The 19,646-nt window shown below is 45.4% G+C and overlaps 1 protein-coding gene across 2 annotated transcripts in view; it reads right to left on the minus strand.

Annotated features, from left to right (window-relative positions):
- Positions 1-19,646, minus strand: part of CSTF3 (cleavage stimulation factor subunit 3) — a 601,400-nt gene that overhangs the window by 129,027 nt on the left and 452,727 nt on the right. For both annotated transcript variants that reach the window (XM_078680868.1, XM_078680867.1), the window contains one exon: positions 11,248-11,322. In XM_078680868.1, coding sequence (XP_078536994.1) covers positions 11,248-11,322 — 75 coding nt within the window. The remainder of the gene's footprint in view (positions 1-11,247; positions 11,323-19,646) is intronic.

Consider the following 19,646-nt stretch of genomic DNA (forward strand, 5'->3'; position numbering starts at 1 on the left):
TATGGACAAGTTAGGGATCCAGGGAAGTACTGAACAAATCGACAACGCTGCGACGCCACCGCTTTGTCAATACAGCACGCAATAAATCTATGCTAATAAATACATGGTAGATGGTACCCTAACATGCGAGGCAGCATGTGTCGGAGTCGAGCTTGGAGAGGAGTTTGCGCTGGCAGATGGAAGTGGGTGGGCTTCTGTGTGTACAGACAGAGCCCGTCTTCGGGTGCCTGGGGGTGAAGTTCCCTGAAGAGCAGGACAAGGATAGGGTGTGTGCATTGGTGTGGACCCCATACGCTGCAGTTTATTCCAGGCCGTATGAGGAACAGTGACCTAACACGCAAGCTATTCATAGTGTAGCTGGTATAGTGGCACCGGGGCCTTGGGTTGTTAGGTGCCCACAAGATTTACGTTCTGTGATTTACTTCCCAATCAATCGATTAGAGAAATGCATGACTCCCACGCTTCGTCACTGGCGGTACAAACGACCATGAAATCCCCACAAAACCGAGGGGCCACAGAAACCCCAATAACTGACATTTATACTCAAGCATCAGGCTGATTTGGGGGGCCTAACGCTGCCAATTTTAAAACAATTACGCATGCTTCACCATGCATCCGTTTTGTGTGAAGTTAAAGTTCTTGGAATCAGAGGTCTCACTATGAGACTGGAGAATGGCAGGCACAGGAGAAGCTTTTTAAAGTCGCATGTTTTATAGGAAGGGTAGAGAGACTATGCAGCGTAACTGTCCACTGGCGAGTTCTGCAGAGGCGCGAGTAGCACATGAGATTTTTAAAGGCTTAGCAGGAGGTGTAGTAAACCTGGAGCTGTGCACGGGGTGTTGCCAGTAGGCAGCCACTACTGCGGCTCCAAATGAACTTTGATGAAGACGCAATTCAGCCATTGAAAGTCTTGTCGCTGATGATTTCCTCTAGCATGGGGCATAGCATGCCAGTGCCTGAGTGACGTGTAGGTATTGTACCAAAGCCAGCAGTGCCAACATGTGCTCTCCTACATCAGATAATGGCATGGAAGGTATTGGAGCGCTTTACATGAGCACTGGGTAACGCTACACAAGGACAGATTCAGGCACAGGGATATTAAGTGATTTGCTCAGAATCACAGGATGTGGACGCGACCCCGAGGCTCGAACCCTGGTTTCCAGCACCAAAGTCGTCAATCTAGCCGTCACATCCTCTCTCGCATTCTCATTTGAGCAAAAGAATAGCTCAGGGGATGGTTGTTGCAGAGATCCTTGACTGATCTGCAAGGCTTTAGTTCCAACCCTGGTAAAAATGAATCACTTGTTTTATGCACTCATTACGCACATATGCAACACACCTCACATACATACATGTCAGTAGTAGATATGTGTTCAAATATAAAGCTTGCAATAGTATGGGCTTTCATATCTTAGTTTATCTATTGACTATCTTGTGAAGTGCAGGGACGTAACGCAGGCCCCTGCAGTGCAGTTGGGGGGGCCCTAACATTCAAGTGGCCAATATTCAAGCCAATGTCATTAAATATATTTGAGATATGGGAGACTGAAGGCCCCCTCATCAACATTCTGCAGGGAGGTATGCATCATGTTACACAGTTTAGGGAAGATGGGTGTGGCGTAACGGCCAGGGCTGGCGACTTGGTAGCTGGGGACCTAGGTTCGAGTCTCTGCGTTGGCTTAACATACTGTGATTCCAGCCAAATCACAATCTCCCAGTGCCTATCAAAAATAAACGTGTCCTTGTGTAATGTACCTGGTCTTCATGTAAAGCACTCCAATACCAGGGTCGAGTTTGCGCTATATAAAACTGGTACCAGTTATAAAGCACTTATTGTATGTATACTTCATTCTGGTCTCTCGCAGTGCACGGTTATCGGTTTCAATGAGGTCAGCTCAGTCCTTGTCCGTATATTGTATACCCAATTTCTCCTGCCAGTGAGCCCTTTTTTATTTTGAAAACACAAGCAATTGCAAATGCCTTATAGAAATTATAAGATTAGGCCTGGATAAAGTGCGGGGAGCCCCTGGCAGGGCGGCATTGGCACTGCTGAGCTGGGCGCAGCACTCAAGACGCTCTCCAGTGAGTCACCACAGGGCTCTGCCTCCCAAACACTCACTATTTTTTTCTTACTTTAATAAGCGCTGCAACGTCTTCACAGCCACCGCGCTATGCAATGCAATAAGTGTTGCTTTTGGTATTGTAAATAACAATGCCTTTTAATTTTTTTTAAGACATTGCCATTTACAATATCAATAGCTCAAAATAATGTCATTTCGAGATCTATTGCATTGTAAATGCTTGTCTTCAGAGGGATAGGAGAATCCTTCCGTTTTTTAGGAAGAGTGGCCAGAAGGTGTCCAGTTTGAGGGTCAATAATAAGTCTCTTTTGTTTTGGATCCAAAACTGTGTCTGCAGATGGAGGCTCCTTGGAAGGAGTATCTTTCTCAAACCAGGACATTGTGTTTGGTCGGACAGTTAAAGGGAATTTCCTGGGGTTCTAATACAGGGCCCTATTATAGTCCCCGCCAGGCAGCAGCCATCTGTCCATGGTAAATCCTGGATCATCTGGCCTTCGGTAGGCGCCCTGATTAATGACGGCAAGGTGGGAAGCCCAATGGTATTTCTTGATGTCAGAAAGACTTACGCCACCATCATACCAGTTTAAGACCAATTTGTTGAGAGCTATTCTGGGCCTCCCATCCCAAAGCAACTCCCTCTACAAGCCCTCAAATTCCCTAAAGTATCTTGCAGGGAACAGATCGGGGTAATTTTGCAGGGAGTATAGGAAATGAGGTATGGACATCATTTTAAATAGAGCTGCTCAGGTCAGCAATGAGAGTGGGAATGCCTTCCAACTGGCAATATCTTATCTCAGTCTCTGCAAGGGAGGGAGCAGGTTTCTCTCATAACGGAGCTTAAGAGTCCGAAGTGACAAAGATCCCAAGGTAGCAAAAGCCATCCCTCCCGTCTGCATTGGGCAATCTCTGGATAGAGCAGGAGGATCGCCTCCTAGGATATATATGAATGACTAGCTCCAATTGATCGAGTAGCCCGAGTATTTACCAAAGGTCGTGAAAATGTCAAATACATATCTTAGTGACATTTTGGGGGAGGCTAGGTAGAGGAGTATATCATCTGCATACAGCGCGATGCGGTCCTCCCAATCTGCTGACCACCGTAGACCCCTATAACTGGGTCCCTACGGATCCAGGTCACCAGTGACTCCAGGGAGAGGTCAAAGAGTAGGGGCAACAGCAGACACCCCCGACGGGTACCACAACTTAGTTCGAATGAGTCAGATTGTTTATTATTAACCACCACTTGCGCCAATGGTTCAGAGTAGAGGAGTCTAACCCATGCTGTGAAAACTGGCCCAAACCCCATTTTGATAATAATAATACAGCCATTTTTAAAGCGCAAACAGCTACCTCCCAAAGGAGGTGTCCCTGTAACAACATGTGACAGCAAAATGGTCAAACACAAGGCATCCACCTGAATTAATCCAAGTTAAAAAGCCAAGTCTTAACTGCCTTCCTGAATAGGAATTCTGATTTGATCTGCTGCAAGGTGAGAACAGCGAGAAGGTAGGGCCATTCAATGGTGTCAAATGCCATAGAGGCATCTAAGAACACAATCACAGCCTCCTCTTGGATGGTTTCTACCCTCCCCAACACTCCATGCACCCATCGCCGATTTAGGGGCGTATTTCGGTGGGGCATGAAGCCCGATTGATCAGGGTGCACCAAATTACTTATCACCCGAGTCATGCGAGTGGCCAAGAGTTTGGCCAGGATTTTAGGTTCTGCATTAAACAGGGAGATGGGTCTGTAGGAGGCACATTTATTTCTAGGTTTACCCTCTTTATGTATTACAACTAGTGACGCAAGACGCTGGTCTGGCGGGAGTGATCCCACCCTCCTACTCTCTTCAAACATCACGCGTAAATGCGGGGCAATTTAATCTGGATGTAGTTTAAAGTTCGATCAGCAGTCCGTTAGGGCCTCGCGCCTTCCCCGACCGGAGGCTCCTGACTGCCTGAGTTATTTCGTCATTGGTGATGTCGCTTTCTAGGAAAGTCTTATCTTCAGAGAGCGATACAGAAAAGGGGGTGGTGATGAACAGAGTGTCTGAATTAAGCAGACCACTCTTACCCAGTCCAAAGATCAGGGCTTGATCCATCACCGTTATTTATCTTCAGAGAGGGCAGGGATATGGATATCTCTAAGGAGATCTATGGAGTCCTCCTCGAGGAAGGAAGTGTGTGATCGATATACCGAGCTATAGTGCGCAGCAAACTCACTAGCAATTTTTAGGGGATATGTGAATGTCCCGGCTGTGTCGTCTGTCAACTTTGAGACAAGTCTACTGGCCCTTTCTTTTCTGTCCAGCCAGGCCAGCAGCTTTCCGGCTTAGTCTTCCCATTCATACAATATACCATCTCTCTCACTCCCCCATGTTCTGGCCCTGTCGGTGGCAATACCTTTATATTCGTCTTTCTTCAATTGCAATAAGTGTAATTTTTCTTTAGTAACTTCCTCACTAACACTCCCTTCCAGCTGCAGGATCTCGTCCTCCACAGTTTCAAGATCTTTTTGTTTTGGCTCTGAGGTTTTTTAAGTTTGGACGACTTCGGGTCCAAAGCTTTTGATTTGGAGGATTTCGGATCCAAGGCCTTCCGTGCTTAAGGTGTAGGGACTGGCACATGTTTGTTTTATTTTTTGTGCCGAAGGTGTTGGTTCGGCACTGAATGGGCCGGCTCGAGCCTGAGCCAGCATTCTTGTCTTTATGTTTCATAGCTGGGCTGGAGTCCGAGGCAGCTGAAACTTTTCTTGGTGTCGACCTGAGCCAGAGGGCGAGGGTGATAACGGAGCCTATGATTTTGGTTGGGTGGGCACATGGGGATCTGTACTCGCGGTACGTTGACCCGGAGTGAGGTTCAGGTCTTCCTCCATGTAGGAGTCGGCTTTGGACACGGAGACCAGTTCTTCTGCTTCGGCTGGACATTCGCCTAAATCTTCGCTAGATGTCTGGTACGGAGTCGCTGCCGAGTTGCATCTCATGGCGTTGAGCCCGACGACCACGAATGGTCTTCTTCGATCGGAATGATCACACACTTCACAATCCTTCTCGTTGTGTTCTGGGGATAAGCAGAAATTGCAAACCTCGTGCAAGTCTGTACGTGGAAACTTAGCAAGACACCCGGGACATAGCTTGAATGGATTTCGCTCCATCTACTGCTGGCGTGGTCGGCACAGGTAGGCCCGACGGCCAGCTTCAAAGTTCCCGATCGAAGGTTTTCACAATTTACACGATGCGTGTTGAATGAAAAACCGCTATCGAAAGACAATACCATTGAGGGTAGAGTATTGCATGTCGAAGGGGTTAAAAAACGATACCGAACCGCAGCTATACACATCCGAACCCGATGGCGGAAAAAAACAATCTAGGGATGGAGTCGATGCCCGTGCGCACTATCACCGAAAGGAGGAATCACCTACCTGTGACTATAAAGACGTCTTCAAAGAAAAACAAAGTGCAAACATCCGGGCTCAACACCAGATGGTGTCTATGCTAAAAATATGATCTACAGCTCATATGCTCATATCGGTTAACAGGTAAGTACTTGGTTGTGGGAGTTGTCTAAGAATTAACTTAAGACACTGTAAAGGTACAGGGCTCATGCACCTGTACCCTCACTACTGGTATAGTGCACCCAACTAGAGGGGTGACTGATCTATGCCAGGGCAGTGAGTTGTAGGCATGGCACCCAGGGATGTGTGCCATGTCGACTCTTCACTTTGTTCTGCACCAAAACACGCAGCCTGCAAAGTGTGTGAGTGTAAAGGCACAGGGCCTCTAAGGATGGCACAATAAGTGCTGCAGCCCTTGGAGGCTATCCCTGGTCACAGTGCCCTGGGTACCTGTGGTACCTGTGGCCAGAGTGTGCCAGTTGGGTTTGGTCTTCAATGCAGTTTTAGGGAAAAAACCTAGGCCCTGGGTACCTAATTAGCAGGAGCCCAGGGCACACTCAGTCAAAACACATCAGCAGTTCAGCAAAAGGTGGGGCAACCATGCAGAAAGATGGCCCTTTCTCACATACGCGGATTACTTAGCCATCCTGCTTGGAGGAGGTGACAACACCTTCAACCGGAGCAAGCATTGTTTCTGCCCTCAGAGAGTACAGGCTCTCACCTGCAGGGGGTCAGAAACCGGTCTGTGGTGGCAGGCTGGTCTGAATCAGTCAGCCAGTACACAGGTAGATGGTAGGTTTCCAGGGGGCACCTTTAAGGTGCCCTGTGGGTGCATTTATTAATACATTCAACGCTGGAATCAGTGTGGGCTTATTAATATGAGATGTTTGGTATCAAACATCTCTAATATCAGTGAAGCCATCATGTAGCAGGGGAACTCGTAAATACCAGTGTTCAGCACATGTTCTCAAAATGGCTTCCCTGTTCACCTGCAATATAGAAGAATCCACTTGGACATCACAGGGGCATATCTACTCATGCAGATTTGTCTGCACATGTAGGATAGTGCACCTGCCTTAGGGCTGCAAGGCACCGTTACCCCCCTCAGACTCAGGATGTAGGAAGCGGGGGTGCAAAGGTACTTTGAAGAGTTGGGTGTCGGTGGTTGGAGGCTCACTCTTTGTCTTGGCTCTACAGAAAAGGGGGAAACCGGGCAGCTGGACCACTCTCAATGTGGGTCTCACCATCACTGAAGTCCCTCGATGTGCAGGTCGGTCTTCCTCGCGGTTGGTGTTCAGTCTGAACACAACAAGTCTTGGTTGTTGCAAGAGGTCTGGTACCCCAGGTATTGGTACTGTGGAGCTCTGGTTGGTCCTGGCGTCCCCATACTTGGAGGGAGGACGGCTCTGACCTGTGGGAGCACAGCAACCTCTACCTGGATTACTGCAGTGTTGGTGGTCCAGGTAAGTATCAGGATGGTGAGTTCGGACCTTTGTTACCTGCGGCTGCAGGGGAGAAGCTCCTTTACTCCACTGGAGTTCTCTGGGGGTTTGTGAAGAATTTGCAGCCCTTCAGGTATCTTGGAGTCTGCACAGCGGGTGGACGAGTCGGTTTCTCCATGAGGGTGCGGTGCTGCAAGCAGGCTGACAGGGTTGGTGCCAAGTCAGTAGTTGCTCCTCTGTTCTCTTGTCAGCAATCTCCTTTGTTCACTCCTTCTTTGTGTCTGTCGAAACTGAAGTCCTGGCATCCGGGCTACCACCTAAATACTGTATTTAGGGGCTTTACAAGGACTGTCAGGTAGTAGCCAATGGGCTACCTACCTTTAGGGTGACTACACCCTCTATATGACCACTTCTTGTGGGAAGTGGGCATAACCCTGACCTAGAGGACCTGCTTCCACCAGAAAACCAAGATGGTGGAATTTTCCTAGTCGTGTTTACTTCAGGTAGCCCACCTTAGGAGTGAACACACTTCCTGACAAGCTAATTTTACTGACTGTCTTGGTGCTAAATGGGCCCTGGGTTAGCCGGGGTTGCATATCAAAGGCAATGGATGCCTTTGAAGCCTTGGTATGTAGATTACTAGTCATCCTTCTTAGAGGAGGTGATAACACCTTCTGCCAGAGCAGGCATTGTTTCCGACCTCAGAGCGTGGGCTCCCACCTCCAGGGGGTCAGAAAAGAGTATGTGGTGGCAGGCTGGACTAGACCAGTCAGCCAATACAGTAGAGGTCAGTAGGTTTTTAGGAGGTAGCTCTAAGGTAGCACCTCTGGGTGCTGGACTAATCAATCCATCAATGGAGTCAGTGTGGGTTAATTAATATGAGGTTATTGATACCAAATACCATAGGTTTAAGTGAAGCCACTATGTAGGCGGAAACCTGTTTTGACCAGTACCCAGTAAATACCTTAAGATGACTTCCCTGTCCACTTGCACTGCCAATAATTAAACCGACCAGCACAGGGGAATATCTGCTCATGCAAATATGTCCTCACATGTAATATAAAGCAACCTGCCTTAGGGCTGTAAATGTGACTTACAAATATTATATGCAGTGTCAGGGGAGATGGCACACTGGGTGTGTGCCATGTTGCATTTTCACATTTTAGAGCACCTTATCACACCACCTGAAGTGGCGTATGCATGAGTTTAGTGCTGGGTCCCTTAGAGTGGAACAAGATATTCTTCAGCTTTTAGGGACCCTATTTAGTACATATGTTCTAGGTACCACTTACAAGGGACTTACAGAGGTGCTAAAGGCCTGGTCAATTGGGGATCAATTGACCAGTTACCTTGTTTTGTGGAAAGAACACTGGCAACCTGGTTAGCAGGAACCTGGTGCACTCCAGTCATTGTTGCATCAAACACCGGGCAAAAAGTGGGTGGACTACTGCAACAAAACCAGTTTCCTACAGTTCAGTCCCCTACAGTTCAGTCCCCGTCGGATATGCTCTTCAGAGAACATTATACTCTATACAATAGGTTTCAACCCCACTAATACTTTGCCTCTTTTTGGACAATCCTAAATTTTTGGCAGGGCCCATAGCCTTGTTCAGAGTTCTACTGCACTGTAGGTAGGTTGGTTCACTCTTTAAAAATAGCAATATATGCATCTGAAAGATGTAAACAACAAGCAGCAGATAAATAGAATAAACACATTATAAAGCTTGATAATGTTTCATTACTAAAACATTATAACTTCATGTATCTACAATGAGTCTTTCTACAAGAGAGTTGATGCCTGCCTCTCACCCAGGCAGACATTGATTTTAACTTAACATAAGTGCCTGGAGATGGCATAGCACAAAAAAGGAAAGAAGCTAGAGGGCAAGTAGAAATCAAAGTTGTTTGCAGCAAAAATGGAAAAAAGAAAACGCACAGAATATGTATTGTATTGTCGTTGCATTTATATAACGCTTACTACCCCATACGAGGTGTTGAAGCGCCTTTTCAGCAGGTAGCACGCTACTCCGGGACCCATAGGGAATTAGTGTTGAATTAGTATAGTGAAACATGCAAGTACATTTTAAGTGGTGGATGTTGGTCAGTTATTTGGATTTAGAAGGGTGGGGGAGGGGTAGAAAAGATGGAAGAGTTTAGAAAGGTTTGTTTTGGTGGATCGGTATAGTAAAAGAGGTGTAAGATGATGCATGGAGGGGTAGAGTAGGAGAGAGTCTAGAAAGGGTTATTTTGGGGATCATAGTAGTGGTATGGGGTTTGGAGTTAAATCAGAGAGTGGATGTAGAGGATATTTTGAGCGAACTATAGGCTGAAAAATAGGGAAGTGCATTGGAAGTGCTAAATTAGAAGAAAGTGATAAATATATAGATCCATAAGTACATTGAAAGTATATAGATGCATAATGGAGTTATGTATATTGGGCAGCATTTCTGGCCCTGGTCCTGACCAGTCTCGAACAGGCTCAAACAGGCAACTGCCCTTGTCATCTCCGCCCTTAACAGGCCCAAACAGGCCCAAACAGGCAACTGCGTCCTCTCAGCCCTTAACAGGCTCAAACAGGCAACTGCCCTTGTCCTCTCCGCCCTTAGCCTCGACGCCCGGGCTGAGAAGCCCTAATTAGGCCTGGCCTTTTATAGCCCTAGTAATCGGGTGACCCTGTCAGCTAATGGGAACCCTAGCCCTAACACTATCCAATCACAACACTAGCCCTAAAAATCTAGAAACCATAGGAGACCAGGACCTTACAGCCAATCTTAGCCCTAGGCCAAGCACCCAATCAGTTCAAAAACCCTAATCTCTACGTACAATAGAGGCCCTAGCCCTACCAGTAGTCCCACCCCAAGTCCAAGCAACCAATGGCACAGGAAGCCCTTGTCCCTACTTCAAACAGAAAGCCTAACCATACTCTTAGTCCCACAACCAGTCCAGCAACCAATCACACCAGAAGCCCTAATCCCTACTTCCAATTAAAAGTCTAACCCTAGGCCCAGTCCCACCCTAGTCCCAACAACCAATAACACAGGAAACCCTAATCCCTACTTCCAACAGAAATCCTAACCCTAGCCCTAGTCCCAACCCTACATTGATTGAATCACAGACCCAGAAACCAATCAGAACACTCAAATACCCAACCAATGAGGACACTAACCCTAATTCAATAGAAACATCAGATACAACCACCAATCAGTGTACACATGTACCAAACAATATCAGACCATATAAGGTCCCAGCGACCTTAGACAAGGTTTGCTGGCCAGGGCGTTGGAAGCTGCTTTTCCTGTTCAGAATCTCCTAGGAGACAGACAGGCTCAGTCAACACTTTGGACTTCTGCAGGTAAAGGCCTCACTAACTTGAAATCTAACAATACTGTTTGAATAAAACTTTACTCCCTCTACTGGCCAAAAAACGAAGTGCACAGTCCCTAGTAAACCCAGTTTAAACAGCTCACAGAAGCACCATCTGATGTAGAATATCCCTGTTGCTGGGGGAGGGGGGAAGGGAGGCAGGGGGGCTAGTTTCACTGGCTTGTGAACACAAAATGGTGGCTGGGGGTGCACTGATTTAACATACAGGTCTTAGCACAGATCAAAGTAGAAATTTGAAGGGAAAACTTAAAGTCATCAGCAATGAGAGGGAAAAACTACAGAGTTTGTGCGCTTGTAATGTGGGGAGGATATTCTCCACAAGTCAAGAACCTGCATAGCAAATGTCAATACTTCAACGTGGAGTTGTAGCATCTGAAAAACATGAGGGACATGGCATTAGAAGGGACTGTTTGAGCTATACATGTCATATGACATAGTTGGAGGACATGCCGAGCATGGTTTTAACCCCTTCCATGCTCATGACGAGCTGAGCTCGTCATGAGTTGCGCCGCTCGCATGCTCATGACGAGCTCAGCTCGTCATGTAACGCGGCTTTTAAAAAAAAAAGCCGCACAGCGTGAGAAAAGTCGCCGCACGCATGCGGTTAAAGAGCTTCTGTGTAATGTTTAAATTTAAAGCAAGCAGAGAGCGGTAGCCAAATCAGTTTTTTAAAATCTGCTTCCGTGTCTATTTGCAGTCTATTTCTGTGTCTATTTGCAGTCACTTGCTGTAACTTTGTTATTGTTTCTTGGAGAAATCTATGCACCAGTTGAAAGCATTTTCAAGTCAAAAGCGGATACTTGCAATTTATTAGGAAAACCTTCACGGTGTTGAAAAAAACAGAACATGGAAAACTGGATTAAAAGGTTTAGAATTTGGTCACCCAGTTGACTTTAGATGTCAAATACACAATTCTGGCGCTTAAAAAACTCCATGCATGATCTTACCAGGGTGGGATCAATATCTTCAACAGCAAAAAGTCTGTTATATATACTGTGTACTTTTTCGTACTTCATTCGGCTCTGTTAGGAAACAAAAACACCCTCGCATCACATACTGTATAAATATAGAAAAAGGTTTAGGAAAAGAAAAAATGTAAAAAGGGCAAAATATTAGTGTCTACGAGGAAACATACAATGCTGGCAAAGACGTGACTACAAGCATAATTATAATAACGTAAATAGCATAGCCCAAAATATGTAAAGCCAATACAAAATGGGTGCCTCAGGGGCTTCTTCAAGTTTGGTATTTTGTTCTATGAGAGATAACTGACTTTTTGGTATCTAGTTCATTTCTAGGTAAAATGTATAAATATCAGCTGACTAATTATTGAAGCATGGCAGTAATGGGAGGTCCAATCCTAGAGAATGTAAGTATATAGTAAGGCTAGTTGAAATTTGAAAATTCAAGAATTTTGGGTTACACAATTTTTTTTTCACTGGTGGTAAGACTGTTTTGTGCAGACAATGTTTTGCAGGGAGAATATTCCTGCTTGAATAAGTCTCTTGCTGGTATCTTGCATGATTGTTTTCACATGATGTGTGCTACTGTGTGGAAAAAAAAAGGTTATGCAAGATACCAGTGAGCCACATTTCATGCTACAAGCGAACCAGTGAAGGACACAACTAGGGAATCTGCACAAAACGTTATAAAAAAGTTAATCTGCTTTGCCTCCCTTGTGGAAAATTTCAAACCAAACCATCAAGGGGGAAGAGAGGGGCTGTAAAAGGTGTAGGCCAAAAGTGCGATCACACATTTTAATTGGAGATTAGAAACTTTTCTTTCCAATACAGAAAAAAAGGGCTGAATAGAATTACACCAGACTGGCAAAAAGTTAAAACTTTACTCAGAGTGTGCTTCTACACATGTGTAGTTGTAGTTGGGACCATGTTTCCATAGGAAAAGCGTTTTTTGACTTGACTATATCTTTAAAGCTGGTTGATACATCTTCACCAGATTTACCCCAAAAAAGTGCCCCAGTGATTCTAATTGTGCAAGGTAAGTTAAGGGGCGATCCGTCAAGCTGGGTGTAGGAAGCTGGCTCTGTATATACTATACCAAAGTGAGGTATAGTGTGCACAGAGTCCAGTGGAACCCCAGAGGTAGTGGTAGTGTTGTTGAGCAGTAAGGCTTTATCAGAGGGTAGTTGTAACGGGGCGGGCATGCAGACTCTCCCTGATGGTGTCGATAACTCGGTACGGGACTCTAGGACCCTGCAGTAACTCTCAAATCATCCCCCCCCCCCTCTTCTCATCCACAGCAGACGGACTTCAGCAGGGCCGAATACGGACTTGGCTCCCACAGTGAAGAAGGCTGTACCTGGCCCTTTTATTCCCAGTCGGTGGATGAGTGGGCGGGATTTCAAGACGACGTGCTGCCGTCAAATACGGAAGTGCCGGAAGACCAGGTGTGCTTGTTCACCCGGAGAGGAGAGAACGTGGAGAGACGGAGAGAAGAGGAGCGGAGTGGTCGTAGAAATACGGAAGAGGAGTCGAGAGGGACGGAGGGAGTTGCGAGCGGAGGAGGAGAGGCACCTGTGACGGAGGAGACGCCAGGAGGCCAACGTCCCCACGAGCCGCCCTGCCACACACCCGGGGGGGAGGTGTGTGGCTAGCCCAGGTGCGTGACAAGATCAGGGGCTGGGTGGGACGGAAGGGCGGTTCCATTGTATGATAGTGGTGTCCCCTTGTCCTGGTTCCCTTTTCCCGAGCACTACCCCTCCCTGCACTTGTATATAGTAGCCATTCACGGGTTGTTGCTCTTTATTCCTCACTCCCTTCCCGTACATCTGCACAGTTGAGAACGCTGATCTCACGAGTTGCCCTCTTTTGTTTATTTGTCCTGCGAGCCGAAAGCCAAGACGGACCCTGACGAAAGAAAGCCCCGACGAAGCCCGGAAGGCTATCGGAGGAGTGAAACCACCAAGCCCCGGAGTAGGAGGACCACCAGAAGCCGCTCCCCGCGTAGGACTGTCCCTACCAGGAAAACGTGTACGGACTACCTTTTTGCAGCAATAAAGCCTTCCTTAACAAAGACACGCCTATTGCCCATTACTCCTGTGCCCTTTGCGCCTGCGCCCGTCACAGTAGTGTTAAGCATTTGTTGTACACATCAGCAAATGATATCATACACTCAGACTGAACTTCAGACCAATTTGTTTTGTATAAAACTATTATTTTAGTTATTTTATTTTCTAGAACTAAGCAAGCCTAGCACAGGTAATCAATAAATACTTTACAGTAGTAATGCAGTTTGTAAAGAGTTTGAATTGCAATTGTATATGCACTGTGATTTGATTACAGTAAAGCTACTAGTAATTCAATGCTTTTGAAATACTGTACATATACTTTGTATTGACTTTTTAGTAGAATTTCAAGTAGATTATTTTACAGATTATTTTTCTTATACAGTGCAGTATACCTGGATACTGCACTGGGATATTTCCTGTCAACTGGTAAGTAAAAGTGTTTTTGTTATTTAGTTACAGTTTCAAGGGTCTCATAGATTTTCCAACTCTACATTTTGAAACTTTTCACAGAAAAACAGTCCATGTTATCCTATGGAAAAAAGTAAAATGCTACTTACTCAGTATGCATCTGTTCTTGGCATACACAGCTGTAGAGTCATATGCTTTAGCATAGATCACCATCTAATGTTGGGTCCAGATGTTTGCATTTTGTTTTTGTTCTAAGAAGTCTTTGTAGTTATGAGGTGGGTGACTCCTCCTTTCGAGGATAGTGCACCTGTGCTTCGACTACATCCCCAGTTGTTTTGCCGTAAGGGGGATGATGGAGTTAGTAAAAGTAGTAAAGGGATGTCCATGTTTAGTGCATATAAGTAAGATAATACTGCAACAGATAAAGGTACCCAGGAAGGCGGGTGGGCACATATGGCTCTACAGCTCTATATGCCATGTACACATGTATACTGGGTAAGTAGCATTTTCTGTGCGAGGCATATGAGCTGTAGATCATATACTTTAGCATAGACTAGACAGCAGTTATCTCCCAAGCGTTGGCCAACCTATATCTGTTTCAATGGTTTGAAGTAGTGTTCTTAAAACTGCCTGGCCCACACTAGCTTGCTGTTCTACTAACACATCTACACAACAGTGCTTTGTGAATGTGTGTGGTGAAGACCATGTTGCAGCTTTGCAGATGTCATCTAAGGGTAGGTCCCCCAAGAATGCCATAGAAGCCCCTAGTTTGCCAGTAGAGTGTGCTCTAGGGTGAATTGGTAATGTGCACTTAGCTTTAATGTAGCATATTTGGATGCACTTAACTATCCACCGTGCAATACCTGCTTTTGATCTAGGATTGTCTTTATGCAGTGGTGAAAAAGCAACAAAGAGTTGTTTAGTTTTCCTAAATGATTTAGTTCTTTCAATGTAATATAGTATGGCTCTTTTTACATCCAATGTGTGAAGAGCACGTTCTGCCTGGTTGAGTCTGGTTGAGGGAAAAATACATGATATGCAGAAACGACTTTAGGGAAAAATTTGGGGTTAGTCCTAAGAACCACTTTATTTTGGTGAATTTGTAAAAATGGTTCTTGTATTGTTAGTGCCTGGAGCTCACCTACTCTTCAGAGCGATGTGATGGCTATCAGGAAGGCCACCTTCTAGGTAAGAAATTGCAGTTCACATTTGCGCATTGGTTCAAAGGGTAGACCCATGAGTCTTATAAGGACTACATGAAGATTCCACAATGGAGAGGGTGGAAATCTAGGATGAATGATTCTTTTGAGTCCTTCCATAAAGGCTTTGATAGCAGGCCCTCGAAACAAAGACAATTGTTGTCTGTTTTGTAGGTACGCAGCTATTGCAGCAAGGTGTAAGCATATAGATGCATATGGAATATGCTACTTACCAGTATGCATCTGTTCTTGGCATAGAGGGCTGCAGAGTGGTACATTTATGAATAGATCGCGCTCGGATGATTGCACTTTGTTTTTCTTCTGGAGAAGTCTTTGTCGTCATCGATGACTCCTCCTCTGGGTGTTAGTGCGCATGGGCATCGGCTCCATCCTTAGATTGTTTTGCCATAGTAGGGTTAGATGGAGTAGTGTAGTAGAATACATAAAGATATGCCCATGTAAGTGTATCTAAATAAGATAATGTTGGGACAGACACAGGTTTCCGGGGAGGCAGGGAGGGCATGTACCACTCTGCAGCCCTCTATGCCAAGAACAGATGCATACTGGTAAGTAGCATATTCCGTTCGAGGCATATGTGCTGCAGATGGTACATTTATGAATAGATTATACAGCAGTTACCTCCCTAGCGGTGGTCACCCGTGTCTGTCGCAACTGTTTGAAATAGAGTTTTTAATACAGCTTGGCCCACTCTGGCTTGTTGTGTAGCCTGCACATCAACACAGTAGTGCTTTGTAAAGGTATGTGGTGTAGACCAAGTTGCTGCTCTACATATGTCATCTAGGGGAATGTTTCCTAAGAATGCAATAGATGCTCCTAGCTTACGTGTAGAATGAGCTCTAGGAGGAACAGTTAATGTTCTCTTTGCTTTTATGTAACATATTTGTATACATCTTACAATCCATCTAGCGATGCCTGCTTTAGAGATAGGATTGCCCTTATGTGTTGGGGAAAATGCTACAAATAGTTGTTTAGTTTTCCTGAACTTTTGTGTCCTTTCTATGTAGTACAAAATGGCCCTTTTGACATCTAGTGTATGTAGGGCCCTTTCTGCTACCGTCTGTGGCTTTGGGAAAAAGACTGGTAGTTCCACCGGTTGATTGATGTGAAATGCTGAAATTACTTTAGGCAAGAACTTTGGGTTTGTTCTAAGAACCACTTTATTCTGATGTAATTGTAGGAATGGTTCTTGTATTGTCAGTGCCTGTAATTCACTTACTCTCCTGAGTGAGGTAATGGCTATAAGAAAGGCCACCTTCCATGTAAGGAATTGTATTTCACACCTATGCATATGTTTGAAAGGTGGTCCCATTAGTCTGGTGAGTACTACGCTGAGGTTCCAGACCGGTGAAGGTGGTAATCTTGGTGGAATGACTCTTTTAAGGCCTTCCATGAAGGCTTTTATTGCTGGCACTCTAAACAGGGATATGTGCTGCCTGTTTTGTAGGTACGCTGCTATAGCTGCTAGATGTACTCTGATAGATGTATACGCGAGATTACATTGCTGTAAGTGTAGTAAGTAGCAAATAATCTCCTTTGTTGATACGTCCAGAGGGTTGATATTATTAGTGGTACAGTATATAGCAAACCTCTTCCACTTAGCTGCGTAGCATGCTCTGGTGGTGGGACGTCGCGCTTGCTTAATTATTTCCATGCAATTTGGGGGTAGATCTAAGTACCCAAATTCTAGGATTTCAGGAGCCAGATCGCTAGGTTCAGTTGTGTGGGATCTGGGTGCATTATTTCTCCATGGTTCTGTGTAAGGTGCATGGGTAGAATTCTTAGCTTTTGGTGTGGCACTTGTGAGAGTTGTAAGAGCGTGGTGAACCACGGTTGTCGTGCCCACGTGGGTGCTACTAGTATCATGGTCATTGAGTGTTGTTGCAGCTTTCTGACCACTAATGGGATTAGTGGGAGAGGGGGAAAAGCGTATGCAAATTTGTTGGACCAATTTATCCATAACGCATTGCCCTGCGACAGGTGGTGTGGGTACCTGGACGCGAAGCTTTGGCATTTTGCGTTCTGATGAGTGGCAAAGAGGTCTATCTCTGGCTGTACCCATCTTTGGAAGAATGGTTGCAGTATTTGTTGGTGCAGTTCCCATTCGTGTATTTGTTCCGACTGTCTGCTTAAGATGTCTGCTATCTGGTTTTGAACTCCTGGTAGGTGTTCTGCTAACAGATAGATGTTTTGAGGAATGGCCCATCTCCAAATTTCCTGCACTAGTCTGGATAGTTGGAGAGAGTGCGTCCCCCCCTGTTTTTGAATATGATACATTGCTGTCATGTTGTCTGTTCTGATCAGGACTGCTTTGTTGGTAACATGCATTTGAAAGGCTTTCAATTCTAGAAACACTGCTAGTAGTTCTAGATGATTGATGTGCAGCCTTCTTTCCTGCACACTCCATCTTCCTTGTACTGTATATTTCTCCATATGCGCTCCCCATCCCGTGAGCGATGCGTCCGCTGTTATTGTCACCTGTGGAATTGGTTCTAGGAACGACCACCCCTTGGCAATGTTTGTTGTGTTCCACCACTTCAGAGAGCGGTGTGTGCGGTCGTCTACCAACACCAGATCTGTAATCTGTCCTTGAGCCTGATTCCACTGTGTCGCTAAACATTCTTGTAGCAGACGCATTTGTAGTTTGGCATATGGTATTAGCAGTATGCAGGATGACATCATCCCTAATAGCTGCATGAACACTCTTGCTGTTAGTGAGTGTTGTGGCTGAAATCTTTGAATGATTGTAAGCATTGTCTGGATCCTGACTGGATTGGGGTATACTTTGGCTTTTTCTGTGTCTATAGTAGCCCCTAAATATTGTTGAACCTTGCTTGGTTGCAGGTGTGACTTTGCGTAGTTCACAGTGAACCGTAGTTGGTGCAGCATGTGAATTGTCTTCTGTGTGTTCTGAAGACATTCTTCTTGTGACTTGGCCTTTATTAGCCAGTCGTCCAAGTATGGGAAGACATGTATTTGTTGTCTTCTTAGGTGGGCTGCAACCACTGCTAGGCATTTTGTGAACACCCTTGGTGCCGTCGTGACACCAAACGGAAGGACTTTGAACTGATAATGTTGTCCTTCTACCACAAACCTTAGATATTTCCTGTGGGCTTTGTGAATCGGGATATGAAAGTAAGCGTCTTTTAGATCCAGTGTAGAAAGAAAGTCCCCTTTCTTCAGTAAAGGAAGTACTTGTTGGAGCGTGACCATGTGGAAATGTTCCGAATTTATGTATGCGTTGAGAGGTCTTAGGTCTAGTATTGGCCTTAGAGACCCGTCCTTTTTGGGAATTAGGAAGTATAGGGAGTATACTCCTGTTCCTTGTTGTTGCTTTGGAACCTTCTCTATGGCATGCTTTTGTAGCAGAGATAGTACTTCTTGTTTTAACAGTGTTAAGTGATCTTGTTTCATTGGACGCTGTTTGGGGGGGATGTTTGGTGGGGTAGATGTGAGTTCCAGACAATAGCCATGTTGGATAATTTGTCTCACCCACCTGTCTGATGTGATGTTTTCCCAGACAGGTAGGAACTGTGATAGGCGTCCCCCGACCGGTGTTATATGGTCTGGGGGGAGCTGTATGAAGTCACTGCTTTGGGGTTGGAGAGTTGCGGATGTTGTTGTTTCCGCGACCTCTACCCTTGTTGTTGTTACCTCTGTAACTACCTCTAGAATTACCTCTGGGTGATGTCGGTGTAAAAGAGGTTTGTTGCTGGCTTGTACCTGTATTTTTGGATCATCCTCTATAGGTGGACCTACGAAAGGAACCTCTTTGGGTCGGCAGTTGCAATGCTCCCATTGATTTAGCCGTTTCCGTATCCTTTTTCATCTTTTCTAAGGCCTCATCTGTCCCTGTGCCGAAAAGTGTTTTCTCATCAAAAGGTTGGTTCAGTAATGAAGTTTGCACCTCTTGTTTGAACCCTGAAACCCTGAGCCATGCATGTCTCCTTAACATGACGCTTGTGTTTATGGATCTTGCTGCAGTGTCTGCCGCGTCTAGGGCGCACTTGATCGAAGTGTTAGTAATTAACTTCCCTTCCTGTATGAGTTGATCTGCCCTCTTTTGATGTTCTTTAGGGAGATGTGTGATGAGTGTTTCTAACTCATCATAATGCGCTCTGTCATACCTTGCAAGTAGTGCTTGTGTATTAGCTATGCGCCAGCTGTTTGCCGCTTGAGATGCTACTCTCTTGCCAGAGGCATCTATTAGCTTAGACTCTTTGTCAGGAGGTGGAGCTTCTCCTGTAGATAAAGAGTTTGCTCTCTTACGAGCGTTTGTGACCACTAGTGAGTCTAGAGGAATTTGTCCTTTGATAAATATTGGGTCTTTTGGAGCTGCCCTATATTTCTTATTAATTCTTGGGTTCAGTACCCTAGCCCTCACCGGGTCTTTGAATATCTCTGATGTGTGATTGAGAAGGCCCTTAAGCATTGGTAGTGTTCCTGATGTTCTTTGTGCAGCAGGTAGTGTTTCTAATAGGAAATCCTCTATTTGAGGTTCTGCATGTAGTTCTACCTTGTGGTATTTTGCTGCTCTATTAATGAGTTGCGCAAAACCAGTATTATCATCAGGAGGTGAAGGTTTTGACGGATACAATTCAGGGTCGTTATCGTTATCTGACCCTACATTGTACTGTTCCCATGGGTCTGCCTCCTCTGGGATTGTGTCTTCATCATCCCCAGGATGTTCTCC

This window comes from Lissotriton helveticus, chromosome 3_1 (genome assembly GCF_964261635.1).
Source record: "Lissotriton helveticus chromosome 3_1, aLisHel1.1, whole genome shotgun sequence".
NCBI classification, from domain to species: Eukaryota; Metazoa; Chordata; class Amphibia; order Caudata; family Salamandridae; genus Lissotriton; species Lissotriton helveticus.